Source organism: Balaenoptera physalus (genome assembly GCF_965194825.1).
Source record: "Balaenoptera physalus genome assembly, chromosome: 15".
Classification (NCBI taxonomy): Eukaryota; Metazoa; Chordata; class Mammalia; order Artiodactyla; family Balaenopteridae; genus Balaenoptera; species Balaenoptera physalus.
Window position 1 is genome coordinate 79,426,499 of NC_138894.1, and position 23,709 is coordinate 79,450,207.

At 41.6% G+C, this 23,709-nt stretch overlaps 2 protein-coding genes and 2 pseudogenes across 20 annotated transcripts in view; 1 reads left to right on the forward strand and 3 right to left on the reverse strand.

Annotated features, from left to right (window-relative positions):
* The window catches only part of LOC309644088 (protein FAM228B), a 33,855-nt gene extending 27,843 nt beyond the window's left edge, over nucleotides 1-6,012 (reverse strand). For 3 of the 16 annotated variants that reach the window (XR_014254225.1, XR_014254226.1, XR_014254227.1), the window contains exons 1-2: nucleotides 4,208-4,771; nucleotides 3,569-3,698 (exon numbers count right to left, since the gene is read on the reverse strand). Coding sequence is in view for 12 of the 16 variants with exons in the window: in XM_082427510.1 (XP_082283636.1) it covers nucleotides 3,569-3,667 (99 nt within the window). In the remaining 4 variants the exon portion in view is untranslated. Of the gene's footprint in view, nucleotides 1-3,568; nucleotides 3,699-3,818; nucleotides 3,931-4,207; nucleotides 4,774-5,925 lie in introns of those variants that run through there. The other 13 variants (XR_014254228.1, XM_082427507.1, XM_082427508.1 and 10 more) reach the window with 9 other exon arrangements.
* PFN4 (profilin family member 4) lies at nucleotides 5,904-11,505 on the forward strand (the record flags this gene model as incomplete). 2 transcript variants are annotated; one of them, XM_082427529.1, is made up of 4 exons in its annotated part: nucleotides 5,904-6,020; nucleotides 6,308-6,445; nucleotides 7,254-7,359; nucleotides 10,375-11,505. In XM_082427529.1, the coding sequence occupies 4 exons, from the start codon at nucleotides 5,904-5,906 to the stop codon at nucleotides 10,401-10,403; spliced, it is 390 nt and encodes a 129-aa protein (XP_082283655.1). In that variant the 3' UTR covers nucleotides 10,404-11,505. The 2 variants fall into 2 exon arrangements, with proteins under 2 accessions (XP_082283655.1, XP_082283654.1); XM_082427528.1 differs by lacking the exon at nucleotides 10,375-11,505 and having other exon boundaries at nucleotides 7,254-7,699.
* A 132-nt stretch (nucleotides 11,506-11,637) lies between these two features.
* Nucleotides 11,638-16,409, reverse strand: LOC309643483 (chromobox protein homolog 1 pseudogene; annotated as a pseudogene). The gene is made up of 2 exons: nucleotides 16,328-16,409; nucleotides 11,638-14,247 (listed from the first exon to the last, which is right to left on the reverse strand). The product of its transcript is annotated as a chromobox protein homolog 1 pseudogene (transcript).
* Nucleotides 16,410-20,982: 4,573 nt separating this feature from the next.
* LOC309644086 (very long chain fatty acid elongase 5 pseudogene) lies at nucleotides 20,983-22,965 on the reverse strand (annotated as a pseudogene). The gene is made up of 2 exons (XR_014268626.1): nucleotides 22,845-22,965; nucleotides 20,983-22,782 (listed from the first exon to the last, which is right to left on the reverse strand). The product of XR_014268626.1 is annotated as a very long chain fatty acid elongase 5 pseudogene (transcript).
* Nucleotides 22,966-23,709: the final 744 nt, after the last annotated feature.

The following is a 23,709-nucleotide window of genomic DNA, read 5'->3' on the forward strand; positions in this document are numbered from 1 at the left end:
TAGAGAAAGAAGAACAAAACCCAAAGTTAGTAGAAAGAAAGAAATAATAAAGATCACAGCAGAAATAAATGAAATAGAAACAAAGAAAACAATAGCAAAGATCAATAAAACTAAAAGCTGGTTCTTTGAGAAGATAAACAAAATTGATAAACCATTAGCCAGACTTACCAAGAAAAAGAGGGAGAGGACTCAAATCAATAAAATTAGAAATGAAAAAGAAGTTACAACAGACACCACAGAAATATAAACCATCCTAAGAGACTACTACAAGCGACTTTATGCCAATAAAATGGACAACCTGGAAGAAATGGACAAATTCTTAGAAAGGTATATCCTTCCACGACTGAACCAGGAAGAAATAGAAAATACGAAGAGACCAATCACAAATAATGAAATTGAAACTGTGATTTAAAATCTTCCAACAAACATAAGTCCAGGACCAGATGGCTTCACAGGTGAATTCTATCAAACATTTAGAGAAGAGCTAACACCCATCCTTCTCAAACTCTTCCAAAAAACTGCAGAGGAAGGAACACTCCCAAACTCATTCTAGGAGGCCACCATCACACTGATACCAAAAACTGACAAAGATACTACAAAAAAAGAAAATTACAGACCAATATGACTCATGAATATAGATGCAAAAATCCTCAACAAAATACTAGCAAACAGAATTCAACAACACATTAAAAGGATCATACACCATGATCAAGTGGGATTTATCCCAGGGATGCAAGGATTCTTCAATATACGCAAATCAATCAATGTGATACACCATATTAACAAACTGAAGAAGAAAAACCATATGATCATCTCAATAGATGCAGAAAAAGCTTTTGACAAAATTCAACACCCATTTATGATAAAAACTCTCCAGAAAGTGGGCACAGAGGGAACCTACCTCAACATAATACAGGCCATATACGACAAACCCACAGCAAACATCATTCTCAATGGTGAAAAACTGAAAGCATTTCCTCTAAGATCAGGAACGAGACAAGGATGTCCACTCTCATCACTATTATTCAACATAGTTTTGGAAGTCCTAGCCATGGCAATCAGAGAAGAAAAAGAAATAAAAGGAATACAAATTGGAAAAGAGGAAGTAAAACTGTCACTGTTTGCAGATGACATGATACTATACATAGAGAATCCTAAAGATGCCACCAGAAAACTACTAGAGCTAATCAATGAATGTGGTAAAGTTGCAGGATACAAAATTAATGCACAGAAATCTCTTGCATTCCTATACACTAATGATGAAAAATCTGAAAGAGAAATTAAGGAAACACTCCCATTTACCATTGCAACAAAAAGAATAAAATACCTAAGAATAAATCTACCTAGGGAGACAAAAGACCTGTATGCAGAAAACTATAAGACACTGATGAAAGAAATTAAAGATGATACAAACAGATGGAGAGATATACCATGTTCTTGGACTGGAAGAATCAATGTAGTGAAAATGACTATACTACCCAAAGCAATCTACAGATTCAATGCAATCCCTATCAAATTACCAATGGCATTTTTTACAGAACTAGAACAAAAAGTCTTAAAATTTGTTTGGAGACACAAAAGACCCTGAAGAGCCAAAGTGGTCTTGAGGGAAAGAAACGGAGCTGACTTCAGACTATACTACAAAGCTACACTAATCAAGACACTATGGTACTGGCACAAAAACAGAAATACAGATCAATGGAACAGGATAGAAAGCCCAGAGATAAACCCACACACCTATGGTCAACTAATCTATGACAAAGGAGGCAAGGATATACAATGGAGAAAAGACAGTCTCTTCAGTAAGTGGTGCTGGGAAAACTGGACAGCTACATGTAAAAGAATGAAATTAGAACACTCCCTAACACCATAAAAAAAAATAAACTCAAAATGGATTAGAGACCTAAATGTAAGACTGGACACTATAAAACTCTTAGAGGAAAACATAGGAAGAACACTCTTTGACATAGATCACAGCAAGATCTTTTTTGATCCACCTCCTAGAATAATGGAAATAAAAACAAGAATAAACAAATGGGACCTAATGAAACTTAAAAGCTTTTGCACAACAAAGGAAACTACAAACAAGACGAAAAGACAACCCTTAGAATGGGAGAAAATATTTGCAAATGAATCAACGGACAAAGGATTAATCTCCAAAATATATAAACAGCTCATGCAGCTCAATATCATAAAAACAAACAACCCAATCCAAAAATGGGCAGAAGACCTAAATAGACATTTTTCCAAAGAAGATATACAGATTGCCAACAAACACATGAAGGGATGCTCAACATCACTAATATTAGAGAAATGCAAATCAAAACCACAATGAGGTATCACCTCACACCTGTTAGAATCGGCATCATCAGAAAATCTACAAACAACAAATGCTGGGGAGGGTGTGGAGAAAAGGGAACCCTCTTGCACTGTTGGTGGGAATGTAAACTGATACAGCCACTATGGAGAACAGTATGGAGGTTCCTTAAAAAACTAAAAATAGAATTACCACATGACCCAGCAATCCCACTACTGGGTATATACCCAAAGAAAACCATAATTCATAAAGACACATGCACCCCAATGTTCACTGCAGCACTATTTACAACAGGCAGAACATGGAAGCAACCTAAATGCCCAGAGACAGACAAATGGATAAAGAAGATGTGGTACATATATACAATGCAATATTACTCAGCCATAAAAAGGAATGAAATTGAGTCATTTGTAGATACATGGATGGATCTAGAGACTGTCATACAGAGTGAAGTAAGTCAGAAAGAAACAAACAAATATCATATATTAACACATACATGTGGAACCTAGAAAAATGGTACAGATGAACCGGCTTGCAGGGCAGCAACAGAGACACAGATGTAGAGAACAAACATACGGACACCAAGGGGGGAAAAGTGGTGGGAGGGGGGTGGGATGAATTGGGAGATTGGGATTGACATGTATACACTAATATGTATAAAATGGATGATTAATAAGAACCTGCTGTATAAAAAATAAATAAAATTCAAAAAAAACAATTTAAAAAATTAAAATAAAATTTAAGAAAAATAAAATAAAATATAGTGATAGAAAGCAGGCAGCGAGGGGGCACTCACAAAGGGACACAATGAAGAAACTTTGGGAGTATTGAATATGTTCACTGTCTTGACTGCGGTAATGGCTTCATGTGTGTATACATAGCTAAGAATTTATCAAACTGTACACATCAAATACATGCAGTTTATTGTATATCAAGTATACCTTAATAAAGCTGTGTAGAAAAAAAGAATCTAAAAAAACAAAACCACAACATATATACATTTGGGTGATGCAGTTAAAGCAGTGCTTCAGGAGAAACTTTATAACTTTGTTATACTAGAAAAGGTATATAAGCAATGACCTATGATTCCATGTTAAACTGAAAATGGAGAGCAAAGTAAACACAAGCTTAATAGAAAGAAAGGGATAATAAAGAATAGAATAGAAAACACAGAGAATAATATATTTAGCACAGACCACTTGTCAGTGCAACCACCCAAGTATAAACTTCAGAATGCCATTACTACTGTACCTCCATGAAGGAAAGTGGCTGAGGCTCCAGCCATTCGTTTGAGCTCTTGAGCTTGGGAAGTCTGTCAGTTATCACATCATCATTGTCTGAACTTTTCATTGTGGTCCAAATAACAGAGCCCCTAGAAAAACTAAAAAATTAGCTTACTTAGTAACGAGAATTGAGATTTATTCTCCCTTCTATTTGATTAATAATCACTATTCATGGCCGTGAACGGACGTGGAACGGATTCTGAACTTTAGACACCCACGCTTTCCCTAAGGAGAGGGGCCTTCACCCAGGCTTCTGCTCGTGTCTTCCGAGCCAGCCTCCTTTAAGCAGGGGAGCTCTCTCCAGACCCACCCGCCGTCCCCTCGAATCCCAGGCTTCCCACAACGTGGCCCAATGGAGCCGGTGTGGCAATTCTCAGCCTGGCCTCTAGGAGTCGCATCTGCAGTTTTCGGAGTGGGCAGAGTTGCAGCCTTCTGGTTCCTGAAGCACACCCAGGATGGGCTTCTTAAAGAAGGAAGGAAGGGCTTTTGAACACAATCAGCTTGTCTTCAAGCTCTGACAGGCCCAAACCGCCACCCCCAGCCCCTCAGCCCCGTCCAGCCCGTGCCTGAGGGAGGAGCACCCACGACCCCGCCCCTTCCCTCCTACCCCGTTGGCAAGGTGCGTGTGGCCTCCGCCCGGCCTGGAGGAAAAGCTGCAGGCCGCGACAGGTACCTCAGCTCCCCTCCCTCGACTAGCAGGGCCTTCGGTTCTCTGGCACCACGACAGGGCCGGGCCCGACAGCCCACGGCGCCTGAGTCGTCGGCTGCGGCGGGAGAGTGAGCCCGTCCCACCTGAGGCCCAGTCAGCTCGCGCCCGTCGCCGCGGTAGATTAAGAACGTTTCGCGTCCAGAGATTCGGTCGGAGCACCCCGCGACCCCTCCGCCGCGGCGGACAAGGAGCCCGCGCGCCGCCGAGGCGGCCGAAGGACTCCGAATTTCGCGGGACCTCCCGGTCCGGAGACTCGGCCGCTGTGTCCCTGAGCCCAGCGCAAGTGCGCTACCGCAGACCCGTCTGGCTGAAAAGAAACCAGGAAAGTCGTAGCTCTGTCGCCCAAGGGCTGGTCGTGGTCTGCGGTCGGAGCCGTAGCGCTTCTCGGTGACGGGCAACTGCCGCAGCCAATAGCTGGGCTCGTCGCCCTCTCGCCCCGCCTCCCCCCGCGTCCGTTGACCGCCGCATGCGCTTCAAGCCAGCCTTTGGTTGAGTGTTGGGCTCCTTCCCGAGAGCCAGGGGGCTTCTCCTGGTTTGGCCCGCCGCGATCCTCCAAACCCTCTGCCCCTCCTGTGCGTCTCCGCAGCCAACCAGACTGGACATTAACACACGCTCCCTCGCCCTCAGTAACCCCGCTCCAGGGAACCCCCGTGGGCCAAATCGCAGCGAAGGGAATGGCGGGCTAGGGGCTCCTGCCCTTAGGATCCCTTGGAATGACGAGTGTTTGTGGAGTTTGTCCCGATGAGGAGGGCCCAAGAAGACTTGGGAACTTGAGCGGAAAATGTCGCTTTAGGTGCCTTCAGGTGTTTTTAGTCCCCTGGGGTATTGATCAGTGTCCATAGTTGGTGCTGATGTTGGTCAGCGGGAAAGCAACGTGAGGACTCATGACCAGTATATCTCATTTAGTCTTGTTTACTTCAGTAGTTCTCCATTTCATCAGGTTTTTTATTTTTTTAGTTTTAATCCTAGGTGATTCTGATGCAAACCATTGACATAGATAGAAAATTACGAGCTGTGATTTTCCAAACTCATAAGCCTCTCTGTGAACTGATTTCCTATGATTCTGTTTTCCTCTTGAGTATTGGTGGGCACTGGATGATGGAACTCCATTTTCACCCTTCATCTTTTCAAAGTGCACATGCTGATATTAAAGCTGTCCGGGGTGTCTTAGGGACATTTGTATTCACAGGGCTTTTAAAAGCTAGCCAGGGCTTCCCTGGTGGCGCAGTGGTTGAGAATCTGCGTGCCAATGCAGGGGACACGGGTTCGAGCCCTGGTCTGGGAAGATCCCACATGCCGCGGAGCAACTGGGCCCGTGAGCCACAATTACTGAGCCTGCGCTTCTGGAGCCTGTGCTCCGCAACAAGAGAGGCCGCGATGGTGAGAGGCCTGCGCACCATGATGAAGAGTGGCCCCCACTTGCCGCAACTGGAGAGAGCCCTCGCACAGAAACGAAGACCCAACACAGCCATAAATAAATAAATAAATAAAATTTAAAAAAAAAAAAAAAAAAAAAAAAAAAAAAAAAAAAAAATAAAAGCTAGCCAGAGCAGATCGTTTCAACTGCAGTTCCCTTTTTCAGGGCTGAGGGCGCATGAGCCATTTGCAGAACTTACTGTTAGATACACTCCTGGGAACAAAGCATGTGGACAGTGCAGCCCTCATCAAACTCCAGGAGCAGAGCCTATGTGTAGCATCACCTGGATTTAGTGTAAGAAAAAAACAGGTTTGGGCATAAGAGTTTAAATCTTTTTCTGTAAAGGCCATAGACAGTACACAAAAGAATAGGAGTGACTATGTTCCAATAAAACTTTATGAACACTGAAATTTGAATTTCATGTAATTGTTACATATCACAAAATATTATTATTTTGATTTTTTTTTCAACTACTTAAAAATGTAAAAACCATTCTTTGTTTGCAGGCCTACAAAAACTGGTAGACAAATTTGGCCAGCCCACCATAGGCTGCCAACTTCTAGTCTATTTAACCTCCGCAGGTAATGCCCAGTGATGTCCGAACACTTGTGAATGGATTTGCCAAGAACCCTTTGAAAACCAGAAGAGAAGGATTGTATTTCAAGGAGAAGGACTACAAATGTGTCCGGGCAGATGACTATTCTCTTTATGCTAAGAGTGTGAGTGTTCAAGATTTGAAGACAAATTTGTAAAAACCTTAAGAAAAGAATTTGACTCCAATTTTCAGTGCCTCTCCTGATCCTATCTTTAAAACAGACTAAGCCTGTTACTGCAATGGCAATGTTTGAGATAGCAGTCTAGTGCCAGGAAGGAACATGTAAAAGAAAGTACTAACAGAGAGCCTGGTTTTGAGAAATGTTCATTCCAGAATTTATCAACTGAAACTTGCCTGAACTGTCTCTCTCCACTGCAATTATCCCTCATACTCTACATTCTCCTTCTTTAAAAAACAAAGTGATATTACTCTTGTGCTTAAAACGTCTGTTGGTTCACTGTTGCCTATAAGGAATTAAGGGGATGACAGTCATATTTCTGGATGCCCTATATTATGGGTTAGGCACACTTCACCCACATTATAAACTAAGTAGCCTCATTTACAGATGAGGAAACTGAGGCTTAACCAGGTTAACTAACTCTTCCATAGTCATACAGCAGAAAATGGATGTGCTGGGATTCAAGCCCAGAGCTATCTAATTCCAAAATGTATTTCCTTTCCATGACATCTGTTGTTCTCACTGGGATAGGGGTATATTACAATCAATTTGGGGGCTTTTTTCAGAATACACATGCTGTTATTACAACAGTCTAAAACTTTTTGACAGCTAAATTAGTGAAGAAGAGTGGAGAGTCCAAAAACAAACATAATGAATATGGAAGTCAGGAAACGGTGAAAAATGTGGCTGGCGCCTAACTTCTTGTCCTGTAATTAGAACCAAGAGAAGGGCATTCTGTTTTATTTTTATCCAGGAAAACACTGGTGTGGTTGTTGTGAAGACCCGTCTGTATCTTCTGGTGGCAACTTACACTGAGGGCATGTATCCTAGTGTCTGTGTGGAAGCCACAGAGAAATTGGGTAAGTTTGCTCCCAATGCCTGTCTTTGTTCCCTGTGGTAGTCAAGTCTTCTGACTGCAAGTAACCCAATCAAACCAGCTAGGGTAGAAAGGAGGAATTTATAGGGAGGGTACCGGGGTACTTATATAACCGGTGAAAGGACAGAGTGCAGCTGAGCCACAAGGAGAATGGATTCCAGGGCCTGGAACACTGCTAGAACTCTTCGCTAGTCTCTCCTAAGAGGGTCAGCTTTGTTCCATCCCATTGCAGACTGCCTCCTTTCCTGGTGGTGTCAGGGTCGAGCCTTGCATCCTATCTCTTAATTTCTTTTAGAACCCTGATCTGACAAGTCTTAGGTCATATAGTTTACCTTTATATCAGTCAGCTGGGGTTAGGAGGTGGGAAGGGCAGGGTAAAAAAGCAGAGATGTAGTTGCTGGGGGCCATCCTCTATAAAAGGATTTTCTATGGAAAAAGAAATTACTGTGAGCCAGGCTTATTGGTATCTGCTGCATTCCCCTTCCATGTCTCTATGTTTTTAAATAAAGATCTAATGTAGAACTAACTGGGAAATTATATCTATGAGAGTTGAGCTTAATAAACGATAAATTGTATCTGTTTAGATTTTTTAATCTAAATTTAAATTTCTTTTTTTTAGCAGTTTTAGTAGTCACTTTTTTAAAAAATATTTATTTATTTATTTATTTGGCTGCGCCAGGTCTTAGTTGCAGCAGGCAGGCTCCTTAGTTGTGGCATGCGAACTCTTAGTTGCAGAATGCATGTGGGGTCTAGTTCCCCGACCAGGGATCGAACCCAGGCCCCCTGCATTGGGAGCGCAGAGTCTTATCCACTGTGCCACCAGGGAAGTCCCCTAAATTTAAATTTCTAAAAAAACGTTTTTGTTGGAGTTGCTTGAACACTCCTTTGAAATAGTAGAATCCTCTATCTACTTCTGCTAGTGAGGAAAGCAGCCAATCTTTCATTCTTTCAACGAATTCTCAGTGACGACCTACATGTATGTGCACTGCACTATCCTAATAAACTAGGAAATCAAAGCTGGTTAAGATAGTCTCTGCCTTCCATGCCTCTATACGATACGTGCTGCCCTATCTGCCTGAAATATCTTACCTTTCTGTCCCTGCCCTTTCACATCTAGTTGGCAAATTCCTAATCATCATTGAAAACCCAAATCAGATCTTGGGCTTCTCTCTACTGTGCTATGTATTTTATGCATACCTTTATTATTACTGACATTAGAGTCCTTTGTTTACCTTGATTGTGAGCCCCTAGAAAGCAAGAATTTCGTCTTAATCCAGTCCCTAAAACAGTGTCTAATGATGAGTAGGAAATTAATGCATGTTTGATGAACAGATAAATGAATGACCTCTGCCTAGCAGAATCTGGGAGGGCTCCAGACAGCTGAATCTTTTTTTTTTTAATTAATTTTTATTGGAGTATAGTTGCTTTACTATGTTGTGTTAGTTTCTACCATACCTCAAAGTGAATCAGCTATACGTATACATATATCCCCTCTTTTTTGGATTTCCTTCCCATTTAGGTCACCACAGAGCATTAAGTAGAGTTCCCTGTGCCATACAGTAGGTTCTCATTAGTTACCTATTTTATACATAGTATCAATAGTGTATATATGTCAATCCCAATCTCCCAATTCCTCCCACCCCCTCCTTTCCCCCTTGGTACCCATAGTTTGTTCTCTACATCTGTGTCTCTATTTCTGCTTTGCAAATAAGATCATCTATACCATTTTTCAGACAGCTGAATCTTAAAGGATTAATTGAGAAATTAACTACTGTCACAGAAACTACACACACACAAAATGTATATAAGTACAGACCTTCACAGTTGTCATAAATAGTTCCCTGGCATGGACTGTCATAAACCATGCTACACAGCTGGCAATGAGGTATTCTAGGAGCAAATAGGACTGAGCGTAGGCAAGACACAACTTAGGAAGCACCGAACAGGAGGGGTGAACTCCAACATGGGAGGAACAGGCAATTACAACCACCGAGGATCTTTCCTGAGCAGGTGTCAGGATTTAAGGGAGGTTCAGTTTCAGTAGAGTAGGGCAGGAGCAGGAGGACAGAACGGAGACTTGTATATCTGGGCTAATTATCGAATTAAAGCTATGCAGAAAAGGAAGCCAGGAAGATGAGCAATTAGGCTCTAAAGAGGCCAGACTCTATCCTATCAGCTGTGGCCCAGGGCTAATTCCCCAGGTATCCTGTGGAGAAGACCAGAGAAGTTGCCTGACCACTGTAATGTAGATTCTGTGGCTGGCACTAAAGAGTGCTTAGGGCTACAAGAGACTGCAAAGAATGTGTGTTATTTAGAAGGACAGGGCTGACATCATTCCACTAAGATCTCACTACTCTGGGAAGGGATAGGCTATCCTGGAAGTGACTGAATGCTCATGAGGGATGGATGAGGCTGATATCCACTCAGGAGCCAGTTACTTATCTCATGTCTCAATTTTTTTTTTTTTTGGCTGCGCCCACATCGCTTGCGGGTTCCCCAACCAGGGATTGAACCTGGGCCACTGCAGCAAAAGCACCAAGTCCTAATCACTGGACCTCCAGGGAATTCCCTCATGTCTCATTACTTCTATTTCCTTGACTTGTTTTTCTTTTAATTATATTTTTCTCTTTCAAAAATTATGCATGACAATTATAGAAAATTTGGGAAATAAAGAACTATTAAAATTTTTTATTATGAAAGATTCTAGGAGCATTGTGTGTATGTATATATGTATATATGTGTGTGTATATATATATATATATATATACATATATATATATATATATATATATATATATATATATATATATACCCTAATAGCCAATGAACTCCTTGAAGTCAGGGATTGGGTCTTAACTATCCAGTCATCCTTGTATCTCCAAGTACTTAGCACAGTGCCTAGTACATGGTAGTTACGAACGTTTATGGAATAAATGAATGAATCATATTGTGATAATGTACTGTTCATAAGTAATAACCATATTCTGTTTTCTTTCAGGAGAATATCTAAGAAGAAAAGGAAATTAAGTCATCAGAGGACTATGAAAGACAGCTTTTATGATTTTAGAAGAAAACTATACATCCTAAAGAAAAAGTAATGCCTTATATTGTGGTTGAAAAATACTAGGCAGAAGATACTGAAAAGGAAGAATGAGTTAAGGAAGCAATTTTTCTTATTTCAAGAGATCCTCTTTAATTGGAATTACTTAGTCCACTTCATTTGTTCCTTTTTTTTTTTTTTTTTTAGTGTTGGTCATTGGCATGAATGTGAGGCATTGATAGTTTCACAGGGCATATCTGTTGGGAGACTCCTCCATGAGTCTCTGTATTCCCACACATCTTGCTGGGTATGCCAAGAATACAAGGCCCTAATCACTCTTCATGCAGACCATTTCAGGGTTATGCTGCAGGAAGCCACCCTGAAAAATGAAGTGATGTCTCCCTTCAGAACCAAGAGCAAGCTTGCTTACTGCTTGCTCTGAAAGAGGTAGATTCCCTGAACTCAGTGTTCCTGTCCTAGAGTGCAGCTCACTGCATGTGTGGCATCTATCTGGTCCACATCACCCCTGTGGGACCTGGGGAAAAGGGGAACCAATGTAAAGACCACCCAACAACAGGCCATTCATCAAGGTATCTGAGGGACATTCCGCATTCCCCACCATCTGCAGGCATCTGATTTTGTTGAGCACTGGAAAGGTCTTCCCAAAAATCAACTCAAAAAGATTCCTGACTCCACCTCCCTCACTTCCTCCTAGTCCACGCAACTTAGTGTGGTCAATGAATACAACCTTCCCCAGAAAGGGTTCATCTCCTCTTGGTCACCTCCTGGGTGATGATCAGAACAATGAGGGTAGAGAGTATATATAACCTATTTTGAAAATTCAGGATTCTACCCTGATCATTTCTGGCCATGGTGCATCTTTCTTTCTCCTAATAGCAACCCCAGGCCAGTCTGCTTATACAGCCTCCAAGTGTCCCTAGGGAGGGAATACCATAGGCCACTGGCATTTCTTGACATTATCATGCAGTTTTCTGAATTCCAAAAGCATGCTATCTGAGGCAAAGTGTCTTTTGTTAATGTTTATGAAATTCTCCCATTTTCAGGTTTTGTATAACATCCTTTCAAGGAGCTTACCTCCAATACAATTCCTTTTCTGAGCTTGGGTGCCGAGAACTACAGATTTGTTCTGGGTGGTCAAGCTGACCACTAGTCCATTCATTCATTTATCTGTTCAGCTGCTTGATTCTTTTCTGAGTTAGAGGTAAAAGTACATTTAAAATTTACTTATTTAGCATTCGTTGAGTAGCCTACTGTGTGCTAGGTACTGTTGATACAAAAGTAAATAGTATATACACCCCACTGCAGATAGGATTACAATTTAGTGAAGAAAATTTATAATTGAGTCACACTACCATGTGATAAATGCTGTAACAGATATAAAAAAAGAACTGTAAAGCCTGAAGCGATCAACTGTGCATTCAGGAGCCTGAAATGCGTTTGAAGTGAATCTGGAAGAATAAGTAAGTATAGAAGAGAGCAAAAAGCATTCCAGGTTTAAGGAATAGCATATGCAAGTTCCTGTTGTGTGAAAAGAATGGTGAGAAGTTCAGTGTGGCTGGAAAATAGTATGTATGAGAGAATGATAAATGAAACTGGGAAGATGGATGGGGCCAAAGGAGAAAAGGCTACTTTCTTCAGGGTAACTCAAAGGACATCAAGCAGTGCTGCGGTATAAACAGTACTTATATGAAACTTTTATAATTTTGATTGCAAAAGTAATATACACTCATAAAAACACTTGAGAAAATAAGTTACTCATAATTTCACATTAAATGAAAACAACTGTTGATAGTTTTTGTTATTCCAGTCTTTTTTCAGTGCACATAATATATACATATTTTTAATATAAATCTATAGTTTTATTAAGACAAAAACTGACAGTGTTGGTATGAAGTTTAACATTTAAACAAAAGTTTTCACAGAAACCTAACACATGCCTAAAAAGATTTTACAACAGTTCTAGATGCAGGTCTAAATGATGTCAAGAACTGATGGATCTCATGATTCAAGACAGCATTTGGGGTTTTAGTTAATTCTTAGGATTAAAAAAATTTGTTTTGTTTTAAGGTGAACCACTGCCCCAGTATAAAAATTTAATCTTCTCCTGAGACCAGGGCTTCAGAAATTATTCAACTCTTGAAGTGACTCAGTGAACTTGTGCTGTCAGTGACTGAACCCTGCCACCAATGGTTTCAAAGTTCAAAAAACAGAGGCTCCAAGAGTTTTCCACCCTAAGAGCACCGGCCCTTGTCTTTGCCTACTCTCCCATCTCCTATACCACCCTCTGCCCTTCCCCAAATACTTCAGCCAGTGGCTTGGATGGAGAAGCTGATATATTTAACTTCAAAATTGGAAAAGAAAGGGTTTTCTTGTCAATTTCAAGAATTAGCACCTCTAAGACAGAATGATCTGCCTGTGTACACACTCCAATAAGACTTTTCCTTCTCAACCAGTTTCCATCCCCCAAATGGCAGCTTTGGTAACTTCTTAACTGGAAAGTTAAGAAGTTACCAAAGCTTAATGCTTTTTGGGAACAGCGTTAAGCTCAGGCAGGGAACACCTTGGCTTCTAAGTTTCAGGCATTCACAGCTTTTAAACAGTCTCTCACAGTCCTCATGTAGGTTGCCAATGACATTTTTTGAAAGGATGAAATATTATGGACACAGAACCAAATCATCATTAGTTGTTCTTTCCTTTGTTTTACCATTTCCCCCCGACAGGCCCCAAATTTTAAGAAAAATGATCCTAACCCATCTCCCTTCTTTCCCACCCCATCCCTCCCACCCCAAATAATACACCAGAAATAGCCAAAAACTACATACATGCTACACTGTAAAAATGCAGAGTTAACACTACTGGGAAGAAGGCTGTGGGTTGTGGAGATGCTCTTTGAAGATCTACAATATCTTTTACTCTCCCACATCCCATTCTGCAAGTTTTGTCCTTCATAGAAGGCCCTTTGGTTTTCTCAGCAAAGTTCAGAATGAGTTGCCTTGAAACACTGACCCTCCTTCCCCTCCACTGGGATGGGTGTGCAAACTATACAGCATGGAGCGGCTTTAAAGAAATTTAGTGAATTTAGGGCACAGAAACTATACTGGCTCTTCAAAGGACATCTTCTCAAGCCCCCTCTACGGTGTCAAGACAAGTAGAACTCCTTCTTTCCCCACTTGAAACCCACAGTCAGATGTGACAGGGGCTGATACTCAGGAGAGTTAATTCTTGTCATCTTTTTTGTCCTCATCCTCAGAGGGGTAGGAATGCCACGTCAGCCTTTCCTCATAGGAGGATATGACAACCTGTGGGCACTTGACATTGGCGTCCTTGGCAGAGACCAGGTGAGCCTCATCAGAGTTTTTCCATTTCATCAGGAACATGAGTTCTCCACTGGAGTCTGTAGCTCCAATAATCCACTCTGATTCCAAACCCCCGGCAAAGCCTCGTGGCTTTTCTGACTCTTCTTTCTTCTTCTTTGGTTTGCTCTCCTCCCCCTTATCTTCCGAATCAGAATCAGCTTTGCGCTTGCCTCCCTCTGATTCATCTGTCTCGTGCGCTGTTTTCTGTGACTGCAGGAACGCAGCAATGAGGTCGGGGCGATCCAGGTTTTCTTCTGGCTCCCATGTGTTGTCCTCATCTGAGAACGCCTTCCACTTTATAGGAGGTACTCCACTTTGCCCTTTACCACTCGACGGTCGAGAACTTTTTCCACCACATATTCTTCTTCCGCTTCTTCTAGCACCTCCTCCACTTTCTTCTTGTTTTGTTTTTTCCCCGTAGTGCCTGCCAGCTTTCTGGTATAAAGAGTGACGGCTGCTCAGAGCAGCGCCCACGAGCCCGAGAGGAATCGGTGCCGCGCTACTGGCGCGTCTTGTCGGGCCAGCCAGGGGAGTGGCGACCATAATATATACATTTTAACCTAACCTAAATCATCAACACAGATGGTTGACAACCCACCCTGTTCATATAGCATAATGTTATAAAATCTTGTATTTCATTTAAAATTGCTTAGAAAATATTTTAATCTTTGCATATCACATAGTATTCCTCTTTGTTATTTATGTTATATCCACTTTTTCACTTTATAAATAACACTGCAGTTTACAACTTTTACATAATTCTTTGTGTCTCTGATTATTTCCTTAGGTCTGGAAGTGGAGTTTCAGGGTCAGAGTATGAGCAACTTTACAGCTCTCTGTAGTTTTGTTGTTGTTTTGTTTTGTTAACAGAGAAGTTTTACACCATGGTTAATAAGAGGCAGGGTTTTTTGTGGGAGTAGGTGGGCGGGGAGGGAGTTATATGTAATTCAGCTGTTAACTCATGTTTCCTATGCTTGTGGGATTGGGTCTGAGGCAATCTTACCAAGTGCCTCAGTAAATGAGAAAGAGAGGAAATGCAGTCAGTTGAACTGGCTGAGTCAGCGACCAGAGAGGCAGGTTACTATTTGAATCCAGATAGTGCTACATCATGGTGACATTGGACAGTTGCTCCTGTACGATATAGAGATACTCATGAGGTTTGCAGGACAAGCCAGGAAACATTTGGGGACTTCTAGATACAACTCCAAAGGAGTCCAGGCATGCCAAAGCCCAGAGCTAAACAGAAGGCTGGGCTATCAATGCTTCAGGCTAAAGTCACATTATATTATCAAAACAGAGTGGACTACAGCAGAGACATGCAAAGGATAGCACTCAGGCCCACAAGACTAGAACATCTGAACATGCTGATGTGTGTAGAAGGGAGATGTAACCATAAGAAGTGGAAGCTGGTCAGCCAGGGAAGCCTAGATAAGGAGTCATGGGAGCAAAGGCTGGTTGGGCCATTCCAGGTGGGAGGATCTTTGAGCAAACAATTCAAGTTGTCTGGTATTTTCTAGCAGCAACTTTCTGACAGCAACTGGGTGTCCTACAATTCAGTCCCATTTTGACACTAACTACCTGGAGTTAGTGCAGACCCTACAGGTGAAGGGGCTCAGCCCCATAAGACCGCCTTCACCTCAGAAGCCAGCCACATCTCCCAGGTCCTCAGATTACCCACACTTCTGACTTGGCTACAAATTTGGGGGTTCCCTTGACCACCCTCCCTTCAGGTTTGATAATTTCCTAGAATGACTCAAAGAACTTAACTGCCATACTTATGATTACAGTTTTATTATAAAGGATACAACTCAGGAACAGTCAAATGTAAGAAATACTTAGGGCATGGTACCGGAGGTGGGGAACGGGCTCAGAGCTTCCATGATCTGGTGCACCATTCTCTCAGTACATCATTGTGTTCACCAACCAGGTAGCTCTCCAAACCTCATTGTTCCAGGGTTTTTATATGGTGGTTTCATTAGTGGGCATGAATAATTAAGTCAGTGGCCACCTGATTGAACTTAGTCTCCAGTCCCTCTCCCCTCCCCAGAGATCAGGGGTTGAGGCTGAAAATTTCAACCTTCTAATCTAATCGACTAGTGACTAGCCCCCATTCTAAAGATATCCAGCCCCTCATTAGCATGAATAACAAAAGACACTCCTATCATTCACAAAATTCCAAGAGTTTCAGGAACTCTCTGCCAGGAACCAGGGACAAAGGCTAAATATATTTTATTATATCACTTCTGATCTTAATGGCAAGGTTGTACCAGGTATAGAGGTGGATATATCTTGCTGTCTTAGCCAGATTAAGTATTAAACATTCAATTCATCTCAGATTAAGTATTAAACATTCAATTCATCTCAATCATTCCACCTTGTCCAGAATCTTCGCTCACCATTTGGCTTTCCATGTAGATCTACCTATAGATTTTGGGGTCAGTCCTCTTGCCAATGATTTCTCCTTTTAAATTAGCACATTGACATCTGAATGTTGTAACTTAGTTATGTGGACTGTACACCTACTCTCCACATACTGACAAGCTGGGGTTTTGAGCCTACAAGGCAGAAGGTCTGACCCTGGATCACAGTGATCTCTAAAGTACTAAAGGCCAACATGAAGCCTCTTGGCTACTCACCAGCATTTCCCAGACACACACACACTGCACTGTTGGGTGCCTAGTGGGAGCCTTTTTCATAAACCTCATCAAGGCAAATGCCTCATTGTCTGGAACCCTCCTATGTAAGGCGGTCCAGTTGCTTCCTACAGTTCTCACTACAAAGTTCCAGTTGGGCTTAGCTACTCATGGGGACCCACAAAAGGGACCCTTTGATGGTAGCGACACAGTACCTGTGGAAGTGACCAGGGAGCAGGTGATCTTCTGAAACAGCAGTCTCCAAACAAGGGAAATGTGTCCTGGTAGTGCACAAAGACTTTAAATGGCACATACAGGCATGAATGGACTTAAGGGGTTCATTTTTCCCAGATCTTCAACTTCCATATGTACTTTCCTAAAATTTATCTGCTGTGATTGAGCAGTAATGCCAGTTCTTCTCCTCCATCTCCCATCTCCAACCGCCTTTCTCCCAGTATACAAAAGAAAGGCCTACTCTCATCCAGCCCCAATCTTACTGTGATGCTTGGCTTGGAGGGTAAAAACTGCAGGGTGCCGAAGGAAAGGAAAGGAAAATTCTCAATATTTTTAAATTTAATGACCTCTTCCATCCTCCAGTGTCAAAAATACATCATATGTGAAGAAGAGTCCCAAGAGAATATTGCAAAAAGAGCATCACTGAGGAACAGTGAAAATCTTTGTATCATATAATTCATCTAGCAGAGAAAGACTCCCTGTCTTTATGTTTCTTAAAATTCAGAAGCAAGACAGTTATCATAAGGACGTGAATTAATATGATTACTTGAGGGACTTCCGGGGCAGTCCAGTGGTTAAGACTTCACCTTCTAATTCGGGGGGTGCAGGTTCAATCCCTGGCTGAGGAGCTAAGATCCCACATGCCTCGTGGCCAAAACACCAAAAAAAAAAGATTACTTGAAAAATGAGAAATCTTTTCTGATACAAAGTAATTTGACTTGGCTGATTAGTTTAAAACAATGATGGCTGGCTTTGCCAATAAGAATGTCACAGATGTTTTTCATAAATGGGTTAAGTCTACAACTCCAAAATATTAATAAAAATGTATTTATTTTAATTAATTTTTATTGGAGTATAGTGATTTACAATGTTGTGTTAGTTTCTGCTGTACAGCAAAGTGAATCAGTTATACATATACAGTTATCCACTCTTTTTTAGATTCTATTCCCATATAGGTCATTACAGAGTACTGAGTAGAGTTCCCTGTGCTATACAATAGGTTCTTATTAGTTATCTATTTTATATATAGTAGTGTGTATATGTCAATCACAATCTCCCAACTTACCCCTCCCCTCCCCTAATAAAAATATATTTAAAGCACATGATAAGGTAAAAGGATTTGGTCCAAAAACTTGTCTTAGCAAAAGTGTATTTGAATTAACACTTTTACTTTCCATATCCTCCTGAGTATATCAATTTAAGCAAGGTGCCTCGGGGCTTCCCTGGTGGCGCAGTGGTTGAGAATCTGCCTGCCAATGCAGGGGACACGGGTTCGAGCCCTGGTCTGGGAAGATCCCACATGCCGCGGAGCAACAAAGCCCAGGCGCCACAACTACTGAGCCTGTGCTCTAGAGCCCGTGAGCCACAACTACTGAAGCCTGCACGCCTAGAGTCCGTGCTCCACAGCAAGAGAAGCCAACGCAATGAGAAGCCCACCCACGGCAACAAAGAGTGGACCCGCTCGCTGCAACTACAGAAAGCCCGCACACAGCAACGAAGACACAACGCAGCCAAAAATAAATAAATAAAATAAATGTATAAAATAAATAAATAAAAATAAAGTGCCTCTAAGTGAAAAAGTAGCAGAAATAATTAATAATCATTTGATAAATCTTTGCAAAGCTTTGTTGGCATAATCCCAGAAGCTGAGAACCGGAATGACACTTATGACTGGGTAACTAATCCTTTACAGGTTGAGTGGTTTCCAAATCTTTGCTTTCAACAAAATTGAAGGAATACCTAATTAAGTTGCCAGCTAATAGATAACTGAAAATAGTTTTTGATGATAGATCATTATATGGTTTTTATCATATAACTCAGAGGTGTTCAAATAATTGGCTGACATTCCTATAATGAAATTTCTTTCCCATCTAATTTATGCAAATTAGGTTTCTCAGAGCTTGTCCATAAAAATGAAAAACAGAAAGAAATTAACGTTGAGCCCAGTCTCATTCTAGCAATAATTAATATCCATCCATAGATATAATAATTATTTGGAAAAATTCAGCTTCACCAACGGTCCAATAAAATTTTACTTTTTATGTTCAATAATTACTAATATTTAAAATAATACTTTTTTTTTTTGCCGCACCATGTGGCTTATGGGATTTTAGTTCCCCGACCAGGGATTGAACCCAGGCCCTCGACAGTGAGAGCACAGAGTCCTAACCACTGGACTGCCAGGAAATTCCCCTGAAATAATACTTATTAAATAACATAAAAATAATTTAAAATAATGTTGTTTTGATCAGCTGTGCACTAATAATATTGTAATGATAATTAAATCCAGAAGAAATTTAACACTTATAGCCCTATGGTCACAGAAAATAAAATTTTAAACTAATGTCAGATTACATATATTTGTTGCAGATAAGAATGATCAATAAAGCATAAAATATAGCAGGATATAATTCTTATGTAGAATGAAAATATAAATATTGGAAGAAAAATGAAATTTTAAAACTTCTAACTGTTTAAAGAAGAACTTGTTTGGGTACTTTTTAGTGGATGATTATGGTATCAAATTGCTCTGAAATCTGAATTCCACTTCACACATTTAAAAGCCTGATATAAGAGTTTTAAATTCAGTATTTATGACCAGAAATCATATCTTTTGCACTACTTAAAGTTAAGGTGAAATATTTTAGATCTCAACTTAAAACTGTGAGAGGGGACACATAGTTTTTGAAAAGGATTTTTGTCTATTTGCAAATAAAAAAGTGTGAAAACCACTGCCTGGAGTAAGAAATGCCTTGAGCCCTGAGCGATATGGATGCCCTGGGCCCATATGCCCAGGAAGATGGCAGGGGCAGGTAACCAAACAGGCAACTCCACCAAGCGGACTCCAAGCCTTTTCCTCTCCTAGAGCCTTCCTGAATCCCTGCTCCTGGGATTCGCCCCGCCAACCTCAGGATGGAGTACCCATGGAGAGAGGGGAGGAAGAGCCCAGAGAAAGTCATGCAGGGACAGAAGCTGGCACAGTACCCAGAGGTGGACTGCCCCGGCTTCTCTAGGGAAAGGTCAGCCCTTAGGCTATTCCAGAACCATGAGTCACCACTGAACTGCTGGGCTGCCCTAGCTTGGGCTTGGTTACCACAGAAACTGCTGTGTTAAGGTGACTCAGCAGAACTGCACAGAACCCTTCAGAGGACATCTGGGAGAGATTATAGCCCCACCTCCATTTACCTTTCAGGATAAGCAGCAGCAGCTGTACCCTCACATCAGTTGGGTTTCTGGGACACATGCTTCCACCTCATTCCTAACACAGAAGATCTTTCTTGTTCTGCTAAAACATGAACCTTTGGGGAGTCCCTTTAGAGGCCAGAGACGTAGAGGACTGTGGAATACTGCCACTGCAACCAGTTCATCTGAAAATTACCACCCAATCCCAAAATTTATATTTTGACAAAAAGGGGTTGGAGCAGGGGATGTTTTTTTTTTTTTTTTTTTTTTTTTTTTAATCAAAAACATTTTAATGATTAATGTTTAGACATTATTTAACATTGTGGGTATATCCAGATGAGCTAAAGCACACTTTGACAGCACACTATTGAATGTTATACTTTCTGTATTGAAATACGTAAAGACATTCGCAAACTAGTACCTAGGAAGACATACATTTACAAATATACACATTCTAGATTTGATAAGGTAAATGTAAACAGATGCTGTGACTCCTTCCAAACAGAAATCCCACAAGACTAATTAAGAGAACCAACTGGCTCCCTATAATATGAATGTGCAAAATTAAAGCATGATAAACTGATATTTACATAAATATCAAACCAACAATTCGTTCACACATTGTCAATGACCTTCTCAGATGTGTCATGAGTGGTTCAGTGAATGTTTTTTTCCTCCAACGGAGAAGGTATTCAGAGGCTAAATTCCAACACTTTAAAATGACACACACAACAGTCCTTATCTGTTTGACCACTGCCTCTAGGGTATGAGACATGATTTTATGATAAGCAGTCTTATTTTTAAACAAGTATTTCTAAACAAATCTTTAGATTTGAAGCAGGATAAAAAAATTACAGGTGCTATTAGATTTACATTAAACAAACCATCTCTATCCAATTCCCCAGTTCTCTCATGCTGCAGCTATCTGTTTAATTTTACCTTAAATTTTTCTAAGGTCCTTTCCCCACCTTTAATTCATTTTGGTAAGCTAGGCACATTTTCAAAGGAAGTTTATTATGTCAAAACAAATAGTCCAGAAATCAACCCAAATTTGGACCCTGGCAACCAGTTCCCCACTGCTCATCTATGGGACTCTGTCAAATGGTAAACATTTAATCATCTCTCTTGAAAAGTATAAATCTTCTCTCACAAGTGGAAAGCAAAATGGGCTTTGTTTCCTGTATAAAAACACTTAGCACTTCTGAAATTTAAAACGGCCTACTCATCCTACACACTTCCTAAAATCCTGAAGACAAAGAATATATATTTTAAGTTTCATCAAGACTGCTTTAGAACCCCCCCTCCCTTTTTACATTATTAATAGTGGCACTCAAAATAAAAAAATAAGATCTGTTAAAAAGTTAAACTGACTGTTCCACTAGATTTGAACCTGCCTGATATAAAGCCAATATTACAAAACTGAAGGTGCCGATTTCACATGTACAAGTCACTTGAAACTATGTGTCACACGATAGTTTCATAAATCATGGTCTTTGATTTTTCTGAACAGAGCTATTAGAAATGAATAAAAACTTGAAACATACCCTAATTTAAACTAATACGCTTTGGGCCCTGTTTTTTAACTTTTAAGGCATGTGTGTTTCTCTACTGTAACACCATTATACAAATTTACAATCACATGCATGATCTACAGTTAAAAAAAAAAAAAAGTGTGGATTACAGTGTTATTAAATTGTGAATCACAATTCAGCACCTATCATGTTATAACTAATAAGGCAACAGCAGTGTCGTGTACTACAACAACACGCCCTCCACAGTCTAGCGCAGGGGTCGGTGAGAGCCCAGAAATGTTAAAAATCTTATGCCTACTTGGGTAATCTGTCTACATTTTCTAGGGGTTTGGAACTGATGGAAGAGGTCCTACGTGAGTCACACTATTGTAGGCCGACTAGTTACAGCAGCTGTTAACAAGCATTGGGCACAATCCATTTGTGCTTACAATCAGACAATGTGGCTCAGAGGCTGTCAATCCTCGGGCCTCAGTCCTTATGCTGCTTCCTCGGCTTCACATTGTTTTCCAGGAAGAAAAGCTGCTGGTGTGGCCGTTCACGGCTGTCACGGAGCCGTTCTGGTGGTCCTTCTGGTGTTCTCTCCTCCGGGAGGCCCCCTTCTTGTTGTAGGTCTGAATATAGAAGTTTGTGAAGAGGGCAATCAGAGAAATCATGTATCCGATCTGGAAATACAACCAACCAAGAGGGAAGGCGCACGGCCAGATGACCCCGCAGCTGGTCTGGATGATGGTCAGCACAAACTGTAGCAGCTGCCCCTGTGTGATGTACTTCTTCCACCAGAGGTACGGCCTCATGGAAGGGACGGACGACAGACCGTAGTACGAGTACATGAGGACGTGGATGAAGCTGTTAAGTGTGGCACCAAAATAAGAGTGGCCACAGGGGACCCAGTTCATCACGAACCACCAGATGTTGAGCATGGAGGCATGGTGGTACACATGCAGGACTGTGACCTGGTGGTTGTTCTTGCGCAGGATGAAGAAGAAGGTGTCCATGAACTCAATGAGCTTGGAGAAGTAGTACCACCAGAGCACGCGGACAATCTTCATGTCTGCTTCTCCTCTACTGCGTGTGCCCTGACAGAAGAAGTTGTACTGGCCTTCCCATACTCCCGTCACTAACTCACAGAACATATAGAGAGACAGCAGCGTGAGTCCAAGGTTATACACCACTAAAATCCCCCGACAAGAAAACGGCGGCCTATTCTTCATGTATTTTGGTCCCAGCCACACAATTAGCAAGTATAGGATGGAGCAAAGTAGGGATATAATTGTCCAGAAGAAACCATCCTTTTACTCTGAGATCTCGGGGGCCGAGCAATGCCTGGAAATAGGTACTAAGTGATGCATCAAAGTGTTCCATTTTAAAACCTACAGCTGGAACACTGAGGGAGCGACACTAACAGATCTCACTCTGCACTCGCAGCCACCTTCCTCTGGGTCGCTGAGCCTCTTCCAAACCTACCGCGCCCCTTAGGCCGAGGGTGGCTGCGGCTCCGAGAAGCGGCGAGGCGGCGGCGACGGCAGCGCCCGGGGCCAGCCGAGCCAGGAAGAGGCGGGAGGGAGTGACGGGCCAGCAGCAGCCGCCCGGGATGTTTTGTTTTAAGAAAATCAACCTTGGGACTTCCCTGGTGGTGCAGGGGTTAAGAATCCGCCTGCCAATGCAGAGGACACGGATTCGATCCCTGGTCCGGGAAGACCCCACATACCACAGAGCAACTAAGCCCATGCGCCACAACTACTGAGCCTGCCCTCTAGACCCCACAAGCCACAACTACTGAGCCTGAGAGCCACAACTACTGATCCCGTGTGCCACAACACAAGAAAGCCCACACGCAGCAATGAAGACCCAACGCAGCCAAAAATAAAATAAATAAATAAATATACATATAAAATAAAATAATAAAATACATTAAAAAAAAAAGAAAATCAAACCTGTTTTCTGGGGTTTGCAGCAGAACTCTCTGCTGACCCTTTGGGAGGTTAGTGCACTCAGAGATTGAGAAAGTCTGTGTAGCACCAAGGGAAACCTCATAAACTCCCCTACAACTTTGTAGCAATACCTCCTTCTCTCTCCTGTGAGGCCCAGCTATTTCTACAGTGTCCTTCCTTCTCTCAATTTGTTGCCGTTTTTCCTCCTCTTTCAATGGAAGCCTTTAGGTGAGAATGTTGCTGAGACAGCCTAACTCAGGAGTCCTGAGTTCAAGCAGCTGCTCTGCATTGACTAGCTCTGAGGTCCTAGAAAGCATTTAGCTCTGAATCTCAGCTTCTCCATCTGGACCTCATAACCTGCCTGCCTCTTTGGGGTGTTGTGAGAAATCTCGGGGTCGTGCAT